Source organism: Lonchura striata, chromosome 10 (assembly GCF_046129695.1).
Source record: "Lonchura striata isolate bLonStr1 chromosome 10, bLonStr1.mat, whole genome shotgun sequence".
In the NCBI taxonomy this organism is placed as follows: domain Eukaryota; kingdom Metazoa; phylum Chordata; class Aves; order Passeriformes; family Estrildidae; genus Lonchura; species Lonchura striata.
The window spans coordinates 21,952,446-21,971,273 of record NC_134612.1 but is presented as its reverse complement, the minus strand read 5'-3'; the positions used below and the strand labels follow the sequence as shown (position 1 = coordinate 21,971,273).

The 18,828-nt window shown below is 36.8% G+C and overlaps 1 protein-coding gene across 6 annotated transcripts in view; it reads left to right on the top strand.

Annotated features, from left to right (window-relative positions):
* NLGN1 (neuroligin 1) overlaps positions 1–18,828 on the top strand; it is a 299,759-nt gene that overhangs the window by 91,198 nt on the left and 189,733 nt on the right. For 4 of the 6 annotated variants that reach the window (XM_077785733.1, XM_077785732.1, XM_077785731.1 and 1 more), the window contains 2 exons: positions 5,957–6,016; positions 15,611–15,763. In XM_077785733.1, the coding sequence (XP_077641859.1) occupies positions 5,957–6,016; positions 15,611–15,763 (213 nt within the window). The remainder of the gene's footprint in view (positions 1–5,956; positions 6,017–15,610; positions 15,764–18,828) is intronic. The other 2 variants (XM_077785735.1, XM_077785734.1) reach the window with 1 other exon arrangement.

The window sequence follows — 18,828 nt, the reverse complement described above, 5'->3', positions numbered from 1 at the left end:
AAAGAAAGTTGGCAACCCTTTTGTGGGTTCAATTTGTACCTGTCACTCACTTGCAGATGCAAATTTGAGTTACTTGCAGCTCTAATTACAGAGCTTGATTGTCATCACAAATCAGGTAGTGAGATGTGAAACTACTGAGTTTTATGCCATCATTTGTTGTTAAAACATGAATGCAAATGTTGTCATCAAAAAGCAAAGTCGGCCAGGGTTTTGTGCTGCTGATAAGTATGAATATTACAAAAAAGTGCAATATGGAAATAAACAGAATTTAATGAGTGGAGGTGTGTGTGAATAACAAGGAAAGGAGTGAGGGAGTGGTAAAATCAAGACAGAAAAAAGGAAATAAAAAAGAAATGAAAATATTGTTTTGACTGTTGCAGCAAAGTACAACAAAAGAAGGAGATTTTTTTAAATTTGTTTCTTAGACCCAGCTGCCTTTTGTACCTTCCAAATTTATCTTCACTGAGGAATCTTAGGTTTTTTTTTTTATTTTTGCTGAGAGCTTTCTAATTTTCAAGTGAAAGAAGATGAATTTATAGAATTATTAATCAGATAACTATTGTGCTGTAACTTTCTCTTCTGTCATTACATATATGCTTATACATAGAGAGTTATATTTCAACACATAAGAATTTGATTTTTCTTCACAGAAAATGTTGAGGTGTGAAGATTGTTAATTATAACCCTTCATTAATTTCTTTCAAATTAAAAACTGGAGATGGGTACAACATATTATTGTGCCTCAGCTAACATCTGCTAGACAGTGATAATTCAAGACAAGTTTGTGGCTTGTTTTAGTTGGAGAATCAGTTGCACAAAAATGATGGTAGAAATAGCAAAGAATTGATTATTTTATATTTGGAACCAAAGGTAGGGTCTAAAAAGATGAGGTAATTTCACTTCACAGATTTTCAATGCTTGATTGAGAAATGGGCTAATGAAGAAGAAACAGCGGTAGCTGGCTGGGGGCACTCAGATAAGTTTGAAGATAAATATGTAATATCACATTCTGCAGTGTTGCAACCCACTTGGTGCATTTTTCTGCCAGCATAATTTCAGCAGTCAGCCTCACTCTTGTCTCTCCCCCTTTCCATCGAGCAGAGGCACCTTACCTCAAAGAATAATTATTGCTATGGTGATTTCTAAATTACTGGATCCATGGAGCCTACTTAACCTGATGTAAAAGGTCCTTTTTTCTTCCCCACTTTCCTCATTACTGAAGGAGAACATTTTGGCCCGAACAATGGCTGTATACATCAGCCCTGATTTATTAAGTTTAGAGGATTTGCACTGTTGTTTTACAAAATGGTGTCAACTTGCAGCATGACTCTGTTTGATGATGAACAGCTTTCCCAGGCCAAGGAGCTAATGACATCCAGAGCTTCCGTGCCTCCCGCACTCCTGCGGCCCCAAAGGCCACAGATAATTTCTGCCGAATCAAGCCCATAAAGAGAGAATTTATAATCAGCTTTAATGTATTTGGGAGCTAAAGTACCTTAGTCTTTCATCAAAGGGAATGATAAAAACCAGAATTAATATGGCTGGATTTAATTATTTCTGAGAGCGTAATTACTCTTTAGCTAACTGGACAGGAGGTGTGTGTTATTTCTCTTACTTTGAGCAGAGGAAAGGCATCTGCAAGCACACAAGTCACCATCAAGATCTAAAAATGCGTCATGTTAGCATTGATTGCAATGCAAACAGAATAAATATTTGAATAATAATTTAAATAATGCAAGAGCTATTTTTAAATTAAACGACGATAGGCTTCGTTAGGAGTGCCTCCTGCACACAGAGTTTTTTCAGCTTTTGTAGCAAGACTGTTCCTTGCCTTTAGGAAACACAAAATGCAGTAATCACATTTCCCCCTTTTTAAAGTGACTTAGGGGTCTAATTTCCCATTAGCATTAATGAGAGTTATGGATATGCACCAACATGAGATAAATGAGACTAAACCTTAGAGAGCCTTTTGATAAGTAAATCATCTTTGCATCAGCATTTTAGAAGCTTTAGTATCCTATTTCTCCCCCATTAATTATGGTACCTGATTACTTTGTTGATATTTAATATTTATTACATAAACTTCAGCTAAAATTTAGGATAGGACATTAAGGCAGCATTATCTATGTGGGGGATTGTGAGTTAAGCATAGTAAAATCCTTTTTTGTTTATAATGGATGCCCATTTTTGAAAGTGAAATGCTCAAAAAGTAAGATTAATTGGGCCTTCACAAAGGTGAAGAGGAGGCTACAGTAGAAAAACAGTGAAAAGTAACTGGAGACCAAAGTCTTCTGGAAATCATAGTTTTGTAAAATATTCATTTTTTTTCATTGTCTCATAGTTCATTACGTCTTAGTATCAATATTCTTAAACCTAGTTGCTGTTACCTGAAAAGAATATTAAAATGATGGAAGAACCCTAAAATATCATATATTGAATGAACAGTCAGTGCTAAAGACATAAACCTCGTTGAGGGGTACATTTAATTTACAAAATCATAAGGTATCTGTAGAATATTAATTGAAAGCTGCAGAAAATATCTAAAAATTATACACCTACTAAGCAATTTTAGTTCTGATTTATTTTTACTTAAAAAGGCTATTTCTGCTACATTTTCTAGGTTCTTGCCATAAGATTTTATTCTGTTTATCTGCTTGTGATTTCAGAGTGTTTTCCTGTGTGAGGACTCAAAACATCAATCTTTCTTTATGATCATCCAGACACAGCGAGGCTGTTAGAGTAATCAGTTATCTGGAGAATCAGAAGCAAAAGCCATTTGTTACTGATTTTAGAATGAGAGTTATTGCTGAAAGGGGTGGAATTCTAATCCAGAGCTTCTCTTAATACCACTTTCATGACTTCAGAAAGTGTCTTCAGCATCTGAGCGTGGAGCAGTCAGCACAGATCATAACAGAGCTCTGCCTCCTCCCAGAGTACTCCAGGCTGAACCCCTTGATTTTGCCCTTGTAGGCAGCCCTGTGTACAGTGGGTCTTGAGCTGATGCTTCTTTTAGGGATTGCCCAGCAATTAAAAAAATATAAATTAATCTTCACAGCACCTCTTTGTGTTTAGATAAAATATAAGGAGGTTCACGCCTCCTACATGAGGACCAAACGCTGCTTTGGTTTCTTGGACTCAGAGCATTATAGTTCCAGGAAGCAAAATATCTCTCTGAAGATGTAGTAGATTATATTTGCAGACCAGAGTGGACTTGTGGGAGAAATAATCTCTCATCTGTTTCTCAGGCACTGTGAGTGGTGCCTGGTGGCTCTGCCACGTGTCTCCACAGGGATGAGTCCTCCTGCTCGGGGGATGTGGCGAGCAGAGCCCTTGGATTGTGAAACAGATCCATGGCTATATTAAAAAAACATGTTTAATTTATGACAACTTAAAAATAGGTCAGCCCCTTTGCAAGAAGGAATTGTCAAGCACTGGAAGAGGCTGCCCAGGGAAGTGGTTGAGTCACCATCCCTAGAGGTATTTAAAAGATGTGTGAGTGTGGCTCCTGGGGACACGGCTCTGTGGCTGCCTTGGCAGTGCTGGGTTAATGTCTGAGCTAGATCTTTTCCAACCTAAACAATTCTATGATTTTAAGGAAGATGGTCTAATTTTTTAAAAAATGTTTTTCAGAGAACCTCAGAACAGCATAAACATGAAAATTATCCAGGTCATTTTTAAAGCTAGCCTCAGTCATGGTTTACCATATTATGAAATCAGAAATGGTATGAGACCAGACATTTACATTGAGATAACCATTGAGATGCGTTTTGTAACTGAAGTTGAGATCTGGAACCATGATCTACACTAACTACCTGCCAAAGGCCAGCTATTAAAAAAAATGTAACATACACTGTCTTGGTTTCATCTAGAAGATAAATTGCCCATCTCTATGCAAGTTATTTGGAGAAATGTGTGTTTGCCTTTCCAGATGCCACTTTGTTCCTTTCTGGTGACTTAAAATTCTTAAAATTCTTAAAATTCAAAATTTAAGAAGCTACTAAGAACATGTGTGTGTGTATAAATATATATATCCTTGACTATGTCTGCATCTCCATTCTTACACAGCTCTTACCATTCTTAAATTCACACTTCCCATTCTCTATGCTGAAAATCCATCATGAAAATATTGTCATTCTTTGCTTAGAGTTTTTATTCTTCTGATTTTATTCTTTTAAAAGTAAAGTTGTTATGGTATGAAAATTCTGGGCAAAGAGATATTTGAATGTGTGTGTTTGGATCGGGACACATTATCCAGAAACCAAATATTGCAAAGATTATATCCAGGGCTTGTGGTAGGAAAAACCTTCATCACCAAGGCTTTCAAATGAAGAGAGTGATTGTTACAGGTGTGATTATAAAAATGCTTGTGTTTTATTTATGATGTATAATTCTAGTGTTCTGTATTTAGAATGAGTTAAAAACTATACTCCTGACAGATGCAGGAATTAAGGTATTGAGCTTTGGTTTTCAACAATACGGGCCAGTTCCTACATTCACAGTTCAAGTCTCATGGTACTTCATGGTTTTTTTTTCTGTTTCTGAAACCCATGCACCTGGTAAAAACATTTTATGATTTTTTTAAAAAAATTGCATCACTCAAATACATGGTATTTTGCCTATAAAAAACAAGTTTAATGCTGAATGACTAATATCCTGTAAAATAGAAAGCTTTTTAAATAAAAATGTTTTAATACTTCACAGTGCTTAGATTTAATGCATGTCTCTTGCCTACATCTACTGCAAATATCAACACATACTGTTCATCTCCTTTTTTGTTGTTGTTTTTGTCTATTGCTATTTTATGCATGAGGAAGTTCTTGTTTTCTACTCTGTGCTTGGCTGGCTTTTTCTTTTTTTGTTACTTAGCCCTGCGTTTCTACTGATTGCTTTTTCGCATGCAAATTAAAGAATGTCATGGAAATGAGAGAGCTTGGAAAAAAAAGGATAGATAATGCTGAGTTCCAACTGTCTTTTGTTTGTGTGTAAGTGTGTAAAATATATGACATGGAAATATTTTCAGAGTGGCCTTTGACTTTCCTTCTGGTGTATATTTTTATTTCTCAGTAAAGGAGTGGGCATTTTTCCCATTGGAAAACATGATAAATCTATAAATACTTGTTCATAATAGAGGTGTTGGGCATAAAGGAATTTTGTCTCATCATCCTTTCATGGTGATAAGGAATTATGAACCTGGATGAGTGGCCCAAGCTAAAATTTCAATTCTCTACAACTTTTTGCATGAAACTCTGGCCCCATTGAAATCAATGGCAAAAGTCATTGTCTTCAGTTGGTCTGGGATTTCACTCTTGTTTCTGGTTTATAAATGGATTTTCATGTTTCTTTACAAATATCTCAGCAGGTAGTCAAAGGTTTCAAGGCTATCTACAGTTCTATTTAAAAGAGAATGTGATGAATGTGTTAAAAACCCCCTAAAATTAAACCCGTGCTTATCTTTATATAAAACATGAGCTTAAATGGTTGAATTTAGAAATGTGAATTAGCATTTGACAGAAAATATTGTCCTAACCAAATGTCAAGACTTTTATTAACCACCTTATTGCATCAAATGCAAGAGGTAATTTGGCAGTTCTTGTCTCCACTATTCCTAATAACAGCAACAGGAAAAGACAATTAAATGGAGTGAATAACTACAGTCTATGGCGGGGTATGCTTTTAGTAAACAAGCTTTGATTCTTCATTTAAAAACAATAAAGCACTGGGCACTCTCTGCTTCTTGTGCTAGATGTTTCTAATAGCCATACCCCCAAGGGAAGGCTTTGCTGTAATGTTTGAAAAACTTAATGAAAAATGGGTTGTTATAAACTAAGATTTCCCTCCCTGAAAATGTTTTTCTTGAGACGTCCGTGGGAATTTAATATTCACTGTTTTTTTTTCCTCAGTCTTGTATATTCTTGAATTGTCTTTTTTCCTCCATTTTCTCCGTTCTTAATCCTAGGTCCCCTTACAAAGAAACAGACAGATGATTTAGGTGATAATGACGGTGCTGAAGATGAAGGTATTTTTTGCCGCCAAACTGATTTGCATGACAAGGATCCCTGAAAATCTTTTTTCTCCCCTCTTTTTTTGACTTCTTGTCTTCTTTTGAAGAGTTTTTTTGTTTTTTTTAATTCCCATTTTTGATGTGTTTTGTCTTCTTGCTTGTTGTTATACATATATATTTTTAATTTTTTAAAAGAAAGAATGTTGTTAAGTTCTACGTTTTGATACAAAACAGTAACAATATTTAAAAAGGAGGGTTTTTGTTTTCTTGAAATGGACTTTTGATATGTTGCATCCCACCTTTTGACTGAATTTTGTCCATACTATTTAAACTAACACTCTTTTAAAGTTTCTCTGTACACCTTTTTGCATGTTTTCTAACCCTATGTATTTCACCAAGTACAAAGATGTTTCTTTTTTTTTTCACTGACTGATCTCAGTTCGATAAACATAGAAAATATTGTGTTTATAAAAGGAAAAATTCAGAAAAGTCTTTAAAAGTGTCTCTTAAGCAACTGAACTTCCCCAAATGCCAATCCATTTGCATTTAGGCTGCAATGAAAAAATATAAATATATTAAATTAATATAATAAAGTGCCACTTCCCTCCAGAAGGGAGGCAGCACTGCCTGTTGGTGAAGCTCTTGGAGCTAAACTAAAACTAGAACAATTTAATCTCTTCTGCTTTCTGCAAGCATACAAAGATGCTGATCTACTTGAGCTGACCCTTAGAAAACCCTATTACCAAGTAAAATCAAAAGTTTGAAATGTCAAGCATATTATTCTGTTCATAAATTATGTCTGTTGATCATGAAGCTATGCAGATTTGATATTTTTTCAGGGCTATGAAAATGGTAACAAGGGGCTCTTTTCCTGAGCAGTCTCATCCCTTCAAGTAGATGTGCTCCAGAGTTCTGAATCTTAAACACACACTTGGTATGGTTTATGGCCAGTGAGTAAAACAAATTACCATGTAGGACTGGTAGAGCTGCTGCCAGCTTCTCTCTTCATATTTGGGGTGGCAAGGGGAAGTTGGTCAGATCCTAAGATTAAGCTTCACTTGTAGACTGAAAGGCTCTTTACTAGAAAGTTTTTCATGGCAGATAACATCAACTACTTAACTTAAACAGGAGCACAGAGTCTTTCCAGAAAATATTAAGGAAGGCAAATTTGAGCATTTAACTTACACAATAATTGAACAGAGATTTTGTCATAATTTTATGACTGATTTATGATCCTCTACTGGATCTGTATGTTAAGCATATGAATGAAAGCCCACCAACTGGGCTAAAATTTGCAAGATTTGATGATTTTGATAAATTGGAAATCTCCTTTGAAAGCTTTCCTGTGGTGGTTTAAGCCAGCAGGCAGCTAAACAGCACAGAGCCAGTCACTTACTCCTCCATGGGGGAGAGAACTGGGGAAGGAAATATAAAATCATTAATTGAGATAAGGACAGTTTAATATGAATGAAATAATAGCAATAACCATGATAAAACAATGAGGACATGCCAGACATGTGGTGCACAGAGCAGTTGCTCACAGCCCCTGGTTAAGATGTTCAGCAGCTCCTGAGCAGTGACCCCCAGCCAGCTCCCCCAGGTTACATGCTGAGCATGATGCCACAGGATTTGGAATATCTGGAATTTCCCTTTGGCCTGCTGGGCTCAGCTGTCCTGGCTCTGTCCCCTCCTGACCTCTCAAGCCCCCCCCAGATTACTTGCTGGGGGGGTGAGGAGCTGAAAAGTCCTTTCCTTAGTGTGAGCACTGCTCAGCAACCACTGAATATCAACATTTTTCTCACCCTAAGTGCACAATTTAACTCTATCCCAGCTGAAATCAGGCCACGTGTTATTCAGAGATAATTATGACAATTCAGATCCTCCTAGCTTTATGAAGTCAGGACATTTGTACATGAATCCATGACAGAATATTGCAAGGGACTTTCTTATGAAATCTCAAAGATCTGTGGTAGTGAATTAGCCATTACAAAATTTACTCTGTCTTGTTTTAACAATATGTTTTAAGAAACCATTTGAAATTTGGGCTATTCACCCAGTGGGCCTTAATAGCTCTCCTAAATTGCTGTATAATTGCCAAGACAGATGCTAATAACATCAGGTTTGTTGAGTTCTTCTCTGCTTAAAAGAGACTCCTCAGTTTACTGAAACTCAGCAGAGAGTGGTTGCTGTCAGAAAGTGCTTTAGCAGGTAGCTCAGATGAGAGGAGGGATCTCAGTCTGCTGAGAACAAATGTCCATGTCAGGGAAAACCTGTCTCCTGCTCTGACAATTGCAGGAGAGAGAAGAAGGGCTGTGAGAACACAGCAGTCAAACTAGAGGGGGAGAAGCACGTTTACAACACTAATAAATCTCTGTAATTTATAGGACTGGGATTAATTTTCTCTGGCGTGCAAGTGACAGTTTTGTTCTCCTTTCTGTGCCAATAGAAGAGTGCAGGCAGTAATTAGAATTTTACTGCTTCCGAGAGACACAGAGAGACAGGGAAAATTTAAATTTTTATGATCACTAGACACTCAAGACTGCTGGGATGTCTGCTGGCTTGATAGAAACCCTGTTTGCTGAGACCATGCATTCATTTCCCAGTGGAGAAGGAGGATCAGATGTCCTGCATTTCTGTGAACCTGCTCTTTTGTGAAACTCTAGCACCTGTTGCACATGCAGAACCGAAGAGTTCACAAACTTTGTCATTTGTGTTTGGTATGAGCAGCAGGAAAGAGAGAGGCCAAGCAAAGATTTCTGCTAGCCTGTCCTTCAAAGACTTCCCTTTTTGTAGTATGGTAGATTTTAGGCAGTGTAAAATCCTTCAAACAAACAGCTGTGGAAAATATAAAATAAATGCTAAATGATGACAGTGGAGTATTAGGGAGAGTGGGCTGTACATGGTGCAAAACAACTGCTTTCAGATATCCATAGAGTTCATGTTATATAAACAAGGCCCAGTGATTTCTAAAATGCCCAGGATGGTCTCTAGATCAAAAAATCCAGAGATCTCATGTTATTTATTGTATTATATCTTTCTAAAGAAAGATCTTCCATAGCATCTGCTTGTAGCAAACATCTGGAGAGCATTTTGTGTTGTACCACTCAAATATCTGAGTTTGATTAGAGGATTTTCCTTTAAAGCACTGTTCAATAATCCTACTCCCACCAGTTGCTGCATGTCACTACCACAGTGTAGTGATCCAAACCTTGTCAGCACAAGCACTGGAGTCAGCAATCAAACCTGGATCTCTGCTATGTGCTGCAACCAGTAGACCAGGCTTAATTAGATCATTTTTCATTTTTGTTTTCAAAAGACCCAAAGGCAGTGGTGCACATTACCAGCTAATGATCTGCAAATTTGCTGTTTAAAAAATGAAGGTGTTTTCAAATTCTATGAGTGTGAAAAGTCAGAAATCATATAAATGCCTTTTTTCCCCAGTCTGGATGCATTATTCTTTCTGTTTAACCCTTTCATTCCTACACTTATATTGCTTACCTGTTTTCAGTAAATATTGAACAACTTGAGCAGGCAGCAAAACCAAGAGTGGCAAAAGCATTTGCAACCAGTGAGCACTGGGGTTTTCCCTCTTTATAGCAGTGGTGGATTTGCCCATTTGCTGATCTTCAGGTATGCAATATCTAGTGCAGATGCAAAGTTTACCTTCAAATTTCTCAGCAGTTACACAAAGTGTACCTTCCCCAGTCTGGAAACAAAGCTTAAAAAATTAAAATATTTTAATCTTATTGTCTTGTCTTAGTCTTAATTTTGGTCAGATAATAATTTAACTTTAATTTGACAAAAATAAAGCTTAATAAATATCAAAAATCAATTACTCTTATGCACCCTTAGTTCCTACCCACTAAAATCCTAAGCATGACCTAAAATATAGCAACACAAATCATTAACCAGCCAATGTGCTCTGGGATCAGAACTGGACTTCTAAGTAGTGAGTGTTGTATGAAATATCCATGAAGGATTGCTCACAAATGAATTCTCATCCACTGCTCTATCATACACACCTTCCCTGGCACATCAATCTGTAAATCTTAAATCCTTATTTAGTCCCTAGAGCTGTTTGAGCATCTCTCAGCTTTTAATGCATTCAGCCTCACAGAGTCCCCCTGCAGTACAGGAATGCTGTTATTCCATTTTTAGAAAGGAAGAATACAGATGCCAAGTCTGAGGAAGGCAGACACCATGTCTGCTGCTGAGAGCACATGCCTCAGAAGTGGGGTCTGCACTGCAGTTGATGGATGCTTCTGCTCTTCCCTCCTCCCTTTCAGTTTCTCCTGTGGAAAAGGAGACAGATTAGGAACAGATGCTGCTGTTTGCTCACAGGCTGTAACTGTGATGATTCTCATAATTTAGTCTGGTCCTCTGTCTTGTATGGGCTATTGGACTTGCTTGACAGAAGGAAGTTCTTGGTACAGAGCATGTTTTAAATCAAAAAAGCCAGAAACCAACTCAAATTTTAAGTTGCTAATGATGCACAATTCATTTCCAAATCCCCTCTTATGCTTAACAGCCTGCAGTGCCATTGGAGTGAAGGAGCACATTGCAGAGCTGAGGCTCCCCACAGCCCCCATCACTCCATTGGTACTGAAATACTCTGGGGTGCCAAGTTTGGCTTTTCATCTGCCTTCAGCTGTCAGGGTAAGAAAGAGGGGGAGCAGCAAGCACTCTCTGTCTGGCACTGGCTGCACCTTTTCAGACTTGGGAGATCAGCAAACAGCAGAACACATTTGTCTGCCCTGCAAAGCAACCACATGCTCCAGCCTTGATTAAAACCTTCAGTGAGAGCCAGCCAGGCTGGGGGAGCACAGCTCTGACCACGTTGGCTGAGCTTGCTGACTGATGCACATAGCCAAATCCATGATTCCTGTTCCTCCTGTCACCCATTCATGATAGCTCCATGATTTCCTCTCCAGAGTACAGCTTCCAATGCCACTTGCACATTAAATTGTGCTGATTATATTTTCCCTTTACACACAGGCACTCTGTTCAAATTGTGTCAGATTTTTGTGGTGATGTTATTAATACTTGAAAACATGCATGATAAAATTCTGACAGACCTTTAATTTAAGTACCTCTTTAGGGCTTCATTTTACTTTCAGCACTGCCAAGCATTGCTTGTAAAGTGGAGAGTCTGTCAGCTTTTGCATTTCTAACCATCATCCTTTAATAATTTAAAATGACTGCTTACCTGGCTATTGAGGTCCTACTCTAATAGGAATCTGCTCCAGATGTTTACCAGTAAAAGCTTTGGCCTTTTTCATGCTAGGATAACATTCGTATAGTCCTCCATCAGGATCTCAAATAATTTTCAGGTTGAAGTAGTTAAGGGTTTGAGAGTGCACAAAATGATCCCCTGGTTTGACAGGTAGGACAACAAACAAAGGGAGAGAATTCTATTTGTCTAAAGCCTGATGGTTGCAGGCTGTATTTTAAAATAGAAAACATATCCGAAACTCCTCACAGAAGCTCAATAATTACTTTAATAATCTCAGGATATCTAGTTTTATATCTTATTTTAAAAATGTGGCATTAATGGATGACTGCATATTAGGACTAAGTGCACTAGTTTATTAAGTGTTAGTGCATCTATAAGGCATCTGATGGATCCAAACTGAAAGGTCAAATGCTATTAAAAGGATTAAAAATTATTAAGAGTAGCAATGATTGGTACCATGGTCTACTTAAATATTTTTACAAAAGCTTATGGAAGAGTTATACACATATCCACATATCCATATAACATCCTATGGAGGGCACACACAGGTTTTGCACTAACCAATCTGGAAGTTTTCCACTGTTCTAGTGCTGTTTCATGTTCAAAACCCAAGATTTACTTAGCAATCTGCATCAAGCTGTTACAATTTTTTATGCCATCTAGAAAAGCAATGCCTGTGACATCGGTGCTAAAGTAATTATCTTTTTCTGTGAAGTTGTCCCAAGGTAGGCTTTTTTTCCTTCCCCATTTTTGTTGTTCCCCGCAAATTATGCTTGTTAAGTCACGTGGGCAATTCACAGCAGTTTTGAATGACTGAAGCTATAATTATGTTTTGTTATATATGACAATTGTGACTGATATTCACAGTCAGACCTGGTTCCCTGTTGTGTAATATAACAAACATAGAATAAAAGTCAGCCCCATTCCTAAATTGTCTGTAACGCAATTAAGATGAGACATAAAAAGTAGATGCAACAAACATCAGAAAGGTACAGAAGAGAATGAATAATAGAAATAATTACAAGAAAGTTAATGTATATGTAATATAAATAAGGTTATTCTCTGCTGTACAGTAAGATCTACTTAGATGTTTTATGAACTAGCAATTTAAAGCCAAACAAATCATAGCACTCAAAAATTATCTTGTGTGTGACTGAAACCAGAACTGAGTTGAATTTGAAAAGGATTTTTAACAGTGCTATCCTTGCATATGTCTTTGGAAAGATTAATGTGTCTGTTTTTAATTATAGCAACACTTAATAAAAAGCAAAAAAAGTGCAGAATAAAACTAAATTAAATCAGTATATAAATCTACCCTTGGCAGAAATGCCACATTTACACCTAAAGTCTTCAGGTTCAGAATGAGCTACAAACACAAATAACTATTAATCTGCATCCATGAATAACTATTAATCTGCATATGAAAAGGTAACTACAGTGTCCTGAGATCACTCCAGCACATGCATAAATAGGACTGACACCAGCCTGAAGGAAAAAAAAGAAGGATGTATCATTTAGGGTCAGGTTTTGAAAAGTACCTGAGCACCAAAAATATCAATTATTTACTTTATTGAGCTGGACAGTTCAATAATCACTTTTGAAAAGTGCATCTTTCTGCCACTTTTGTACCAATACACAAAAGTGTTCTCCTCACAGAGTTTTGTCTTAATTCTTCCTCCAGTTTAGTTTTAAAGGATGAGAGTTTTCATGGAGGAACATTTTAAGGAATCAATTCTTGATTACAGTCTGATTTTTTTGCTCTCTTCCTTCAATCTTATCATTTAATAGCCTCAGTTTCTAATAACACATGTACTTAAACAACACTCTCCCAGCTGAATTATTTGCACTTTCCAAATCTTCCTGGCTGTAAGTGCAATGGATGAAACCCCTGACCAAAATGCAGTGATCTTTCTTTTTCCCATGAGGAGCTCCAGAGCTTTGGATAATCCATAGCCCAAAGTGCCACCAGCCTCAGCTGAGTGCTGCACACCCTGGCTGGTGTCTCCAGCACTAGGTCACTGCCCAAGACACTCAGATGCAGTTTTCCTTTTTCCCATAAGAGGGATTCCTCTTATGGCTGCTGGCTTTGGCAAAGCAGCACGAAGGGAATTCATTCTGCACGTCATTGGCTCTGACATGGCACAGAGGCAGAGCTGAAAACTGGCCTCCCCTGATCTATCTGATCTGTAATCTTTACAAGGATATTAGTAGTAGAAAATAACAGTATTGTAGAGACAGAAATTACTCAAAGAATAACTTCCTTATTTATGAGATTTTTATTCATGAATATGTGCTTCCTTTCTCAGATAAAGGACACTCATTCTTTTCTAAATATTCCATTATTATTTTCCAGATATACAGGCCAGTGATACCAACATTTCATTGCTGTTCACAGTTGGTGCTCTGTAATTCTATGTAATTTTAATTAAAAAAGAATTCCGAGACAGTTTCCCCCTGTGTTACCATCAAGCATACAATTAACTGTGTACAATTTCTGCTGGGAACAGTCACACAGTGATTTCAGATTAATAATTTATTATTGCTTCCATGTTTGTATAAAAAAAATAAAAGGCAGCATAGACTAAGAACAAAGCATCTACTAGAAACAGCATATGAATTTGGAAAGAATTTTTCTTCAGTGCAGATTTTAAACCTGAGAAGCCCATAACTCCATCCTATAGACAGTGAAGATAAATAATCTCTGTATCTTTACACTCTGAAAGTTATATGTTGGAAAGCCCTCACTAAAAGCACAATCAAGGAGAGCAATACAAACAATTTCAGGTACAACCTTTCATCATCTTTTGGTCTTGAATAAGTGATTGTTCTACTACTTCCAATATTGAAGATCCAATTTCTGATCTTGACTGTTCTGGCATTTTCTTCAAATCAGAATCAATATCAAAGTAATAGTAGCAGTTGGCTTTTTATAAACAGGAACATCTGTGCTGCTGGTTTTCAGCTGATTCCAAAAGCAGGGATTTTAGTGGAGCTGCCCCCACCTGCTCCTTACAGCGCTTCAGAAACAATTCCAGCAGTTCTGCAGAGAGCTCCCTTGAAAGCTTCTAAACTAAGATCCTCCCAAATCAAAGGGATAAACAATACATCTGAGCTTTCTTCAAGCGCTGAAGGAAGCAATCAGAGAAGTTACTTTGAAACTGTCATGATGACAAAAAAAGTGGTTTTGAATCAGAATGTTCAGAACCATTCATCACTGGGAAATTTTCCTATGCTCTCTTGCTATTGGATTTTTTGATTTTGAGGGACTATTATGGCATATTATGATTTGGGTGGGGGAAGAGACTCAGGCAGCCAGTAAATCAGAACAAAATTCAATTTAATCAGATGTAAGGGTTTAAATTTACACCTAAGCTGATTTATTTCCTGTCCAACAGAAAATCCTTAACTTTTAAAAACATATCAGCCCATACTAACTGTACTCAGGAACAATTCTCCTCAAGAGGAGTAACACTGTTCATATATTCAAAATTTTATTCTGAGTAGATGAATCTGTTTGCAAATAGGACTGTTTGAGGGTGGAGGGATACCTAAATCCAAACTCAAAACAGAATGACAATATCTAATTTTGTTGTCGGAGAACTTCTAACATTTTAAAACCATTCCCTGCCTTTGATGTCAGTTTTCAGAGTCTTGCAATTTTTTTTGAAAGCAGGGTAGGGATTTTTTAGTACTGTTTCAGACAGTTATTTTTTCAACTATTCAGTCCTTTTCATGATTTAGGGAACTAAGAACTACCCATGCATCTTGAACTTCAGGCTACCCTGAAGTTATCCATAATCTTAATTTAAGTGCTAAATGCTTAACAATATTCAAGTACTTTTTGAACTCAAACTTCAGACCCATCCAAAGACAGCTGTTTGTACCCCTTTAGAAATCAGTGGACTGGGAATAACCAATACTTTTATGTATGAGCAGAAATCGTTTTTGTCTTAATATGTTGGACTTCCCTTAGCTAAAAGAATAGAAAGTTGCACTGAACTTTCAGAAGTGTTCAGCCAAAATGAGCTCACTCTTATGTTAGTAGGCATTACCTAGAAGACACCAAATTCAGCAGGGTCAGAGCGATGCCTCACTGCATTTGAGCAAACATGTTACCATTTTCAGTTCCTTTCTGCTTTTCAGAGTGTTTCAAAAACAGGAGGTTTCATTACGAGCAAGCCACAAAGGAGCACTTGTGCCCACCTGCCCATTTCCTTATGTAAAAGATGTTGCTTGAGAAACACTTGGAGAAAACATAACCTCACTAAAAAAAAAAAAAAAAAAAAAAAAAAAAAAAATTAAAAAAAAATTAAAATATTGCATGTATCTTCTTTGGTGCTTTCTTGAGATAAAATGTGTCTTAATATTTTTTCCAGACATTCGGGACAGTGGGGGACCTAAGCCTGTGATGGTGTATATTCACGGAGGGTCCTACATGGAAGGCACTGGAAATTTATATGATGGCAGTGTTCTAGCAAGTTATGGGAATGTGATAGTCATCACAGTCAACTATCGCCTTGGGGTACTTGGTAAGAAGCTTTCAGCTTTCCACTAATCCCTGCTATCTGCAATGCAATTCATATTATCTGTGAGAATGTACTTTTAAAAAAAAGCAGAAGAGAGACAAGGAGTATTTTTAAATTTTCTTTGTCAAATATAAGGTTTGTATTCTGGGGATAAGATATAAAGACATTGCAGGTATTTTCTGGAAGAGCCTGCTGGAAGAGCATGCTGCATGAAACAGGTATTCCCATTGCTGAGCTGCCCAGGCGGAAGGGTTTATCTTTTATTATTTCTTTTTTTTTTTTTTTCCTCTTTTTGTGTGTTTCTGTGAATAACACTGATGCTTTAATTCATAGACAGGTAAATTAATTTTTGAAAAACTTTTAAGCCATAGAGGGTAAGGTTTACTATTGGATTGAAAGAGACTAAGTTTTATGTACCATGATTTTTTCATGTTTTGAAAAAGGATGTTATGAAAACATCTTTTTACCTGTTTGTTTTGAGCTTCACTGTGGTTTTGAGAAGTGGTATGGGAGTCATTCAAGTACCTCCAGTATTTCTCTTACAGATAATGGACTAGAGAATGAAAGACTTAGCTTTGATTGTTTCAAATTAATTCAATAGAATGTGCTCATGCTGTTGGTAGAGGTGTGTGGTCTCCCTCTGGTACCCTGTATTTATGGAAAAAAAATTACTCTCCTATTTTCTCAGAATAGTCACATGCATGATAAAGTCCACCAGCTCTTGAGACAGCATCATTGTTAGAGGGTTTTCTGCATAGTCTACCAAACTATTGCATGCCAATGCTCCTGAAAACAGGAGCTGGGTCCTGGGATAAAATGGAGATCAGAACAGTAACTTCAGAATGCTGATATAGGTATAAAGGTATACCCTGTAACATCTCTAACAGCAGAGAATTTATTCTGAAGACCAATCAATTTTATTTTCAAATGTCTGCTACTCTGCTTTACTTTTGGGTTGTTGGTTTTTGTCATTGCTCTGTTCTTGATGGTTTGAATTTTGTTACCACAGTCCCCAAATGCATTGGTTCTGTTTTGCTTTTCTGGGTAATTGTCTTCCAACAGTTTCATTTTTGTTAAAAATTTGACATCCTAATTTCAGGGGGAGGGAATGGATTTTGACTTTAGTCTACTGTTATTGTGTTTTACAGGGGACTGAATAACTCCCAGAGATATCATAACTATTATTGTCTGGATTTATTTCCTTGGTACTGGAGGTTTCATTTGTGATGTAGCACTTTAAGAAAGGAAGTTCTGGTATTTTGTATGGTTTTCTTCTTCCTGTTTTCTAGTTATGTGATGACTTAAAATCCTGGACACACATAGTACAGCAGTTAATAATCTGCTACCTGTGCCTCTAATCAACATTTCAGTTTGGCACCAGTGCCTGTTTCTGATGTCTCAAAAAATATTTCTCTGTATTATATGCCAGTAAAATAGAAAGTATCTATTATCTGAAAGGGCTGTTTATTTTTGTATATTTTTTAGTTTGATTCCTAAGTCATTAGTAATTGCAGTGTTTAAAAGGGCTAGTTGCTTGAAAGATGAAAATTAATATACCTTTTTTGATGATAATGGTTTTTGCACTTGTAAATTAACACTGATCACTGAGGTAACCCACAGCTCACATCTCATCAGCTTAGGAGGATTTCATTTCTGTTCATTGTGATTCTTCGTGTTTCATGGTCTTTACTGAGCCTCAAGGGTCAAAGAGCTGATTTTATTTTAAGTGGGACCTATTACAGTAAAACCTCTAAAATTCACAGCAGAATTCAGTGGTTGGTATGAATACTTGATAACCACATTCTGCAAACCCTGTAACAGGTTTGCAGGGTTTTCTTAGTAAAACCAATGCTGTTTAGGTTTCATTTGGTTCAATGCCTATCTGTCATGTATTAAATAAATAATGATGATGTATGATTAAATAGGTAGTGGAGAACAACAACAATCAGAAAAAAAAGTCTGAGCAGTTTAAATTTTTCCTGCTTTTCCTTGTTTTCTAATCTACAGACACCATCAAAGTAGGACTGTGCAGAATCATAGTAGATATCAGCTCTTTTTGATATTTTGATACTCTTGTTCCTCCTTGTTCCAGCAGAATGTTACCCTTTGCAGTCACACTAAGATGTGGATTTTCAAAAGCATAGGGAAAAAATACTCAGCTTCCCTTTCCTGATCATATCCCAAAAGGGGAGAGGTCCAGCTCCACTGACTGGTGCCTGTGGGATCTGCCTTCACCACTGTGTGAAATGCCTGCCTTTGCAGGCAAAAGGAAAACTTAAGCAATTATTAACCACATGAGAAGATGTAGGGATAAAATAAGGTCTTTCTTGTCCTTTTCACATGACCTTTATTGCTCTGGCTTCTTGTCTCAGACTTTTGTGGATAGATGTCTTTATAAAGGTGATCTCTGTGAGTTCATCTGCCATAGTTTCACCAAGATGTCGATTTTTCTTAAATAAACTGATAAATCATTATCATTAAATAAATGTTTAGAGCTGAAACATTTTCTTCCAGACCAATTGTGATGGGACTGGAGATGTGTTTTGATATTAGGTTCCTCACAGTACTACTATTAAGTCCACAGTAGACAGCTTTTGATGCAATTCAGATTATTTTCCTGTTTATCCTGAGTTGAAAGATCCTTTGTTTTATGGACTTATCTCCTTGAGGAGCTGTGTTTTTTGGAGATGCAAGATTTACTTCTAAATAAAATGTTAGAAAATGCTTAACAGCAAACTCCATTTGGTAAAGAGAAAACAATAATAAAAATTAAATAATGATGGAGCAAGTGCATCTAAAATAAAATTAAAAACAAAAGCCAAAACCAAAACAAAATAACAAAATACACTAAACAAACAATCCAACAAAATCCCAAAGGCCTGGTGAGTTCCTTGGCCCAGTTTTGCCTTTGAAACAAGTCTGAGGATGAAAGTTAGAAACTGTCCTTAGATAAAGATGATGGAAAAGAGAACTGCTTGCCCTGGGACACTGGGGGCTACTGAATAAGAAGCCATTGGAAACACACTATGTCTTCTTTAGACTCTTTCTGAATGCAAGTCTTGTGCAAT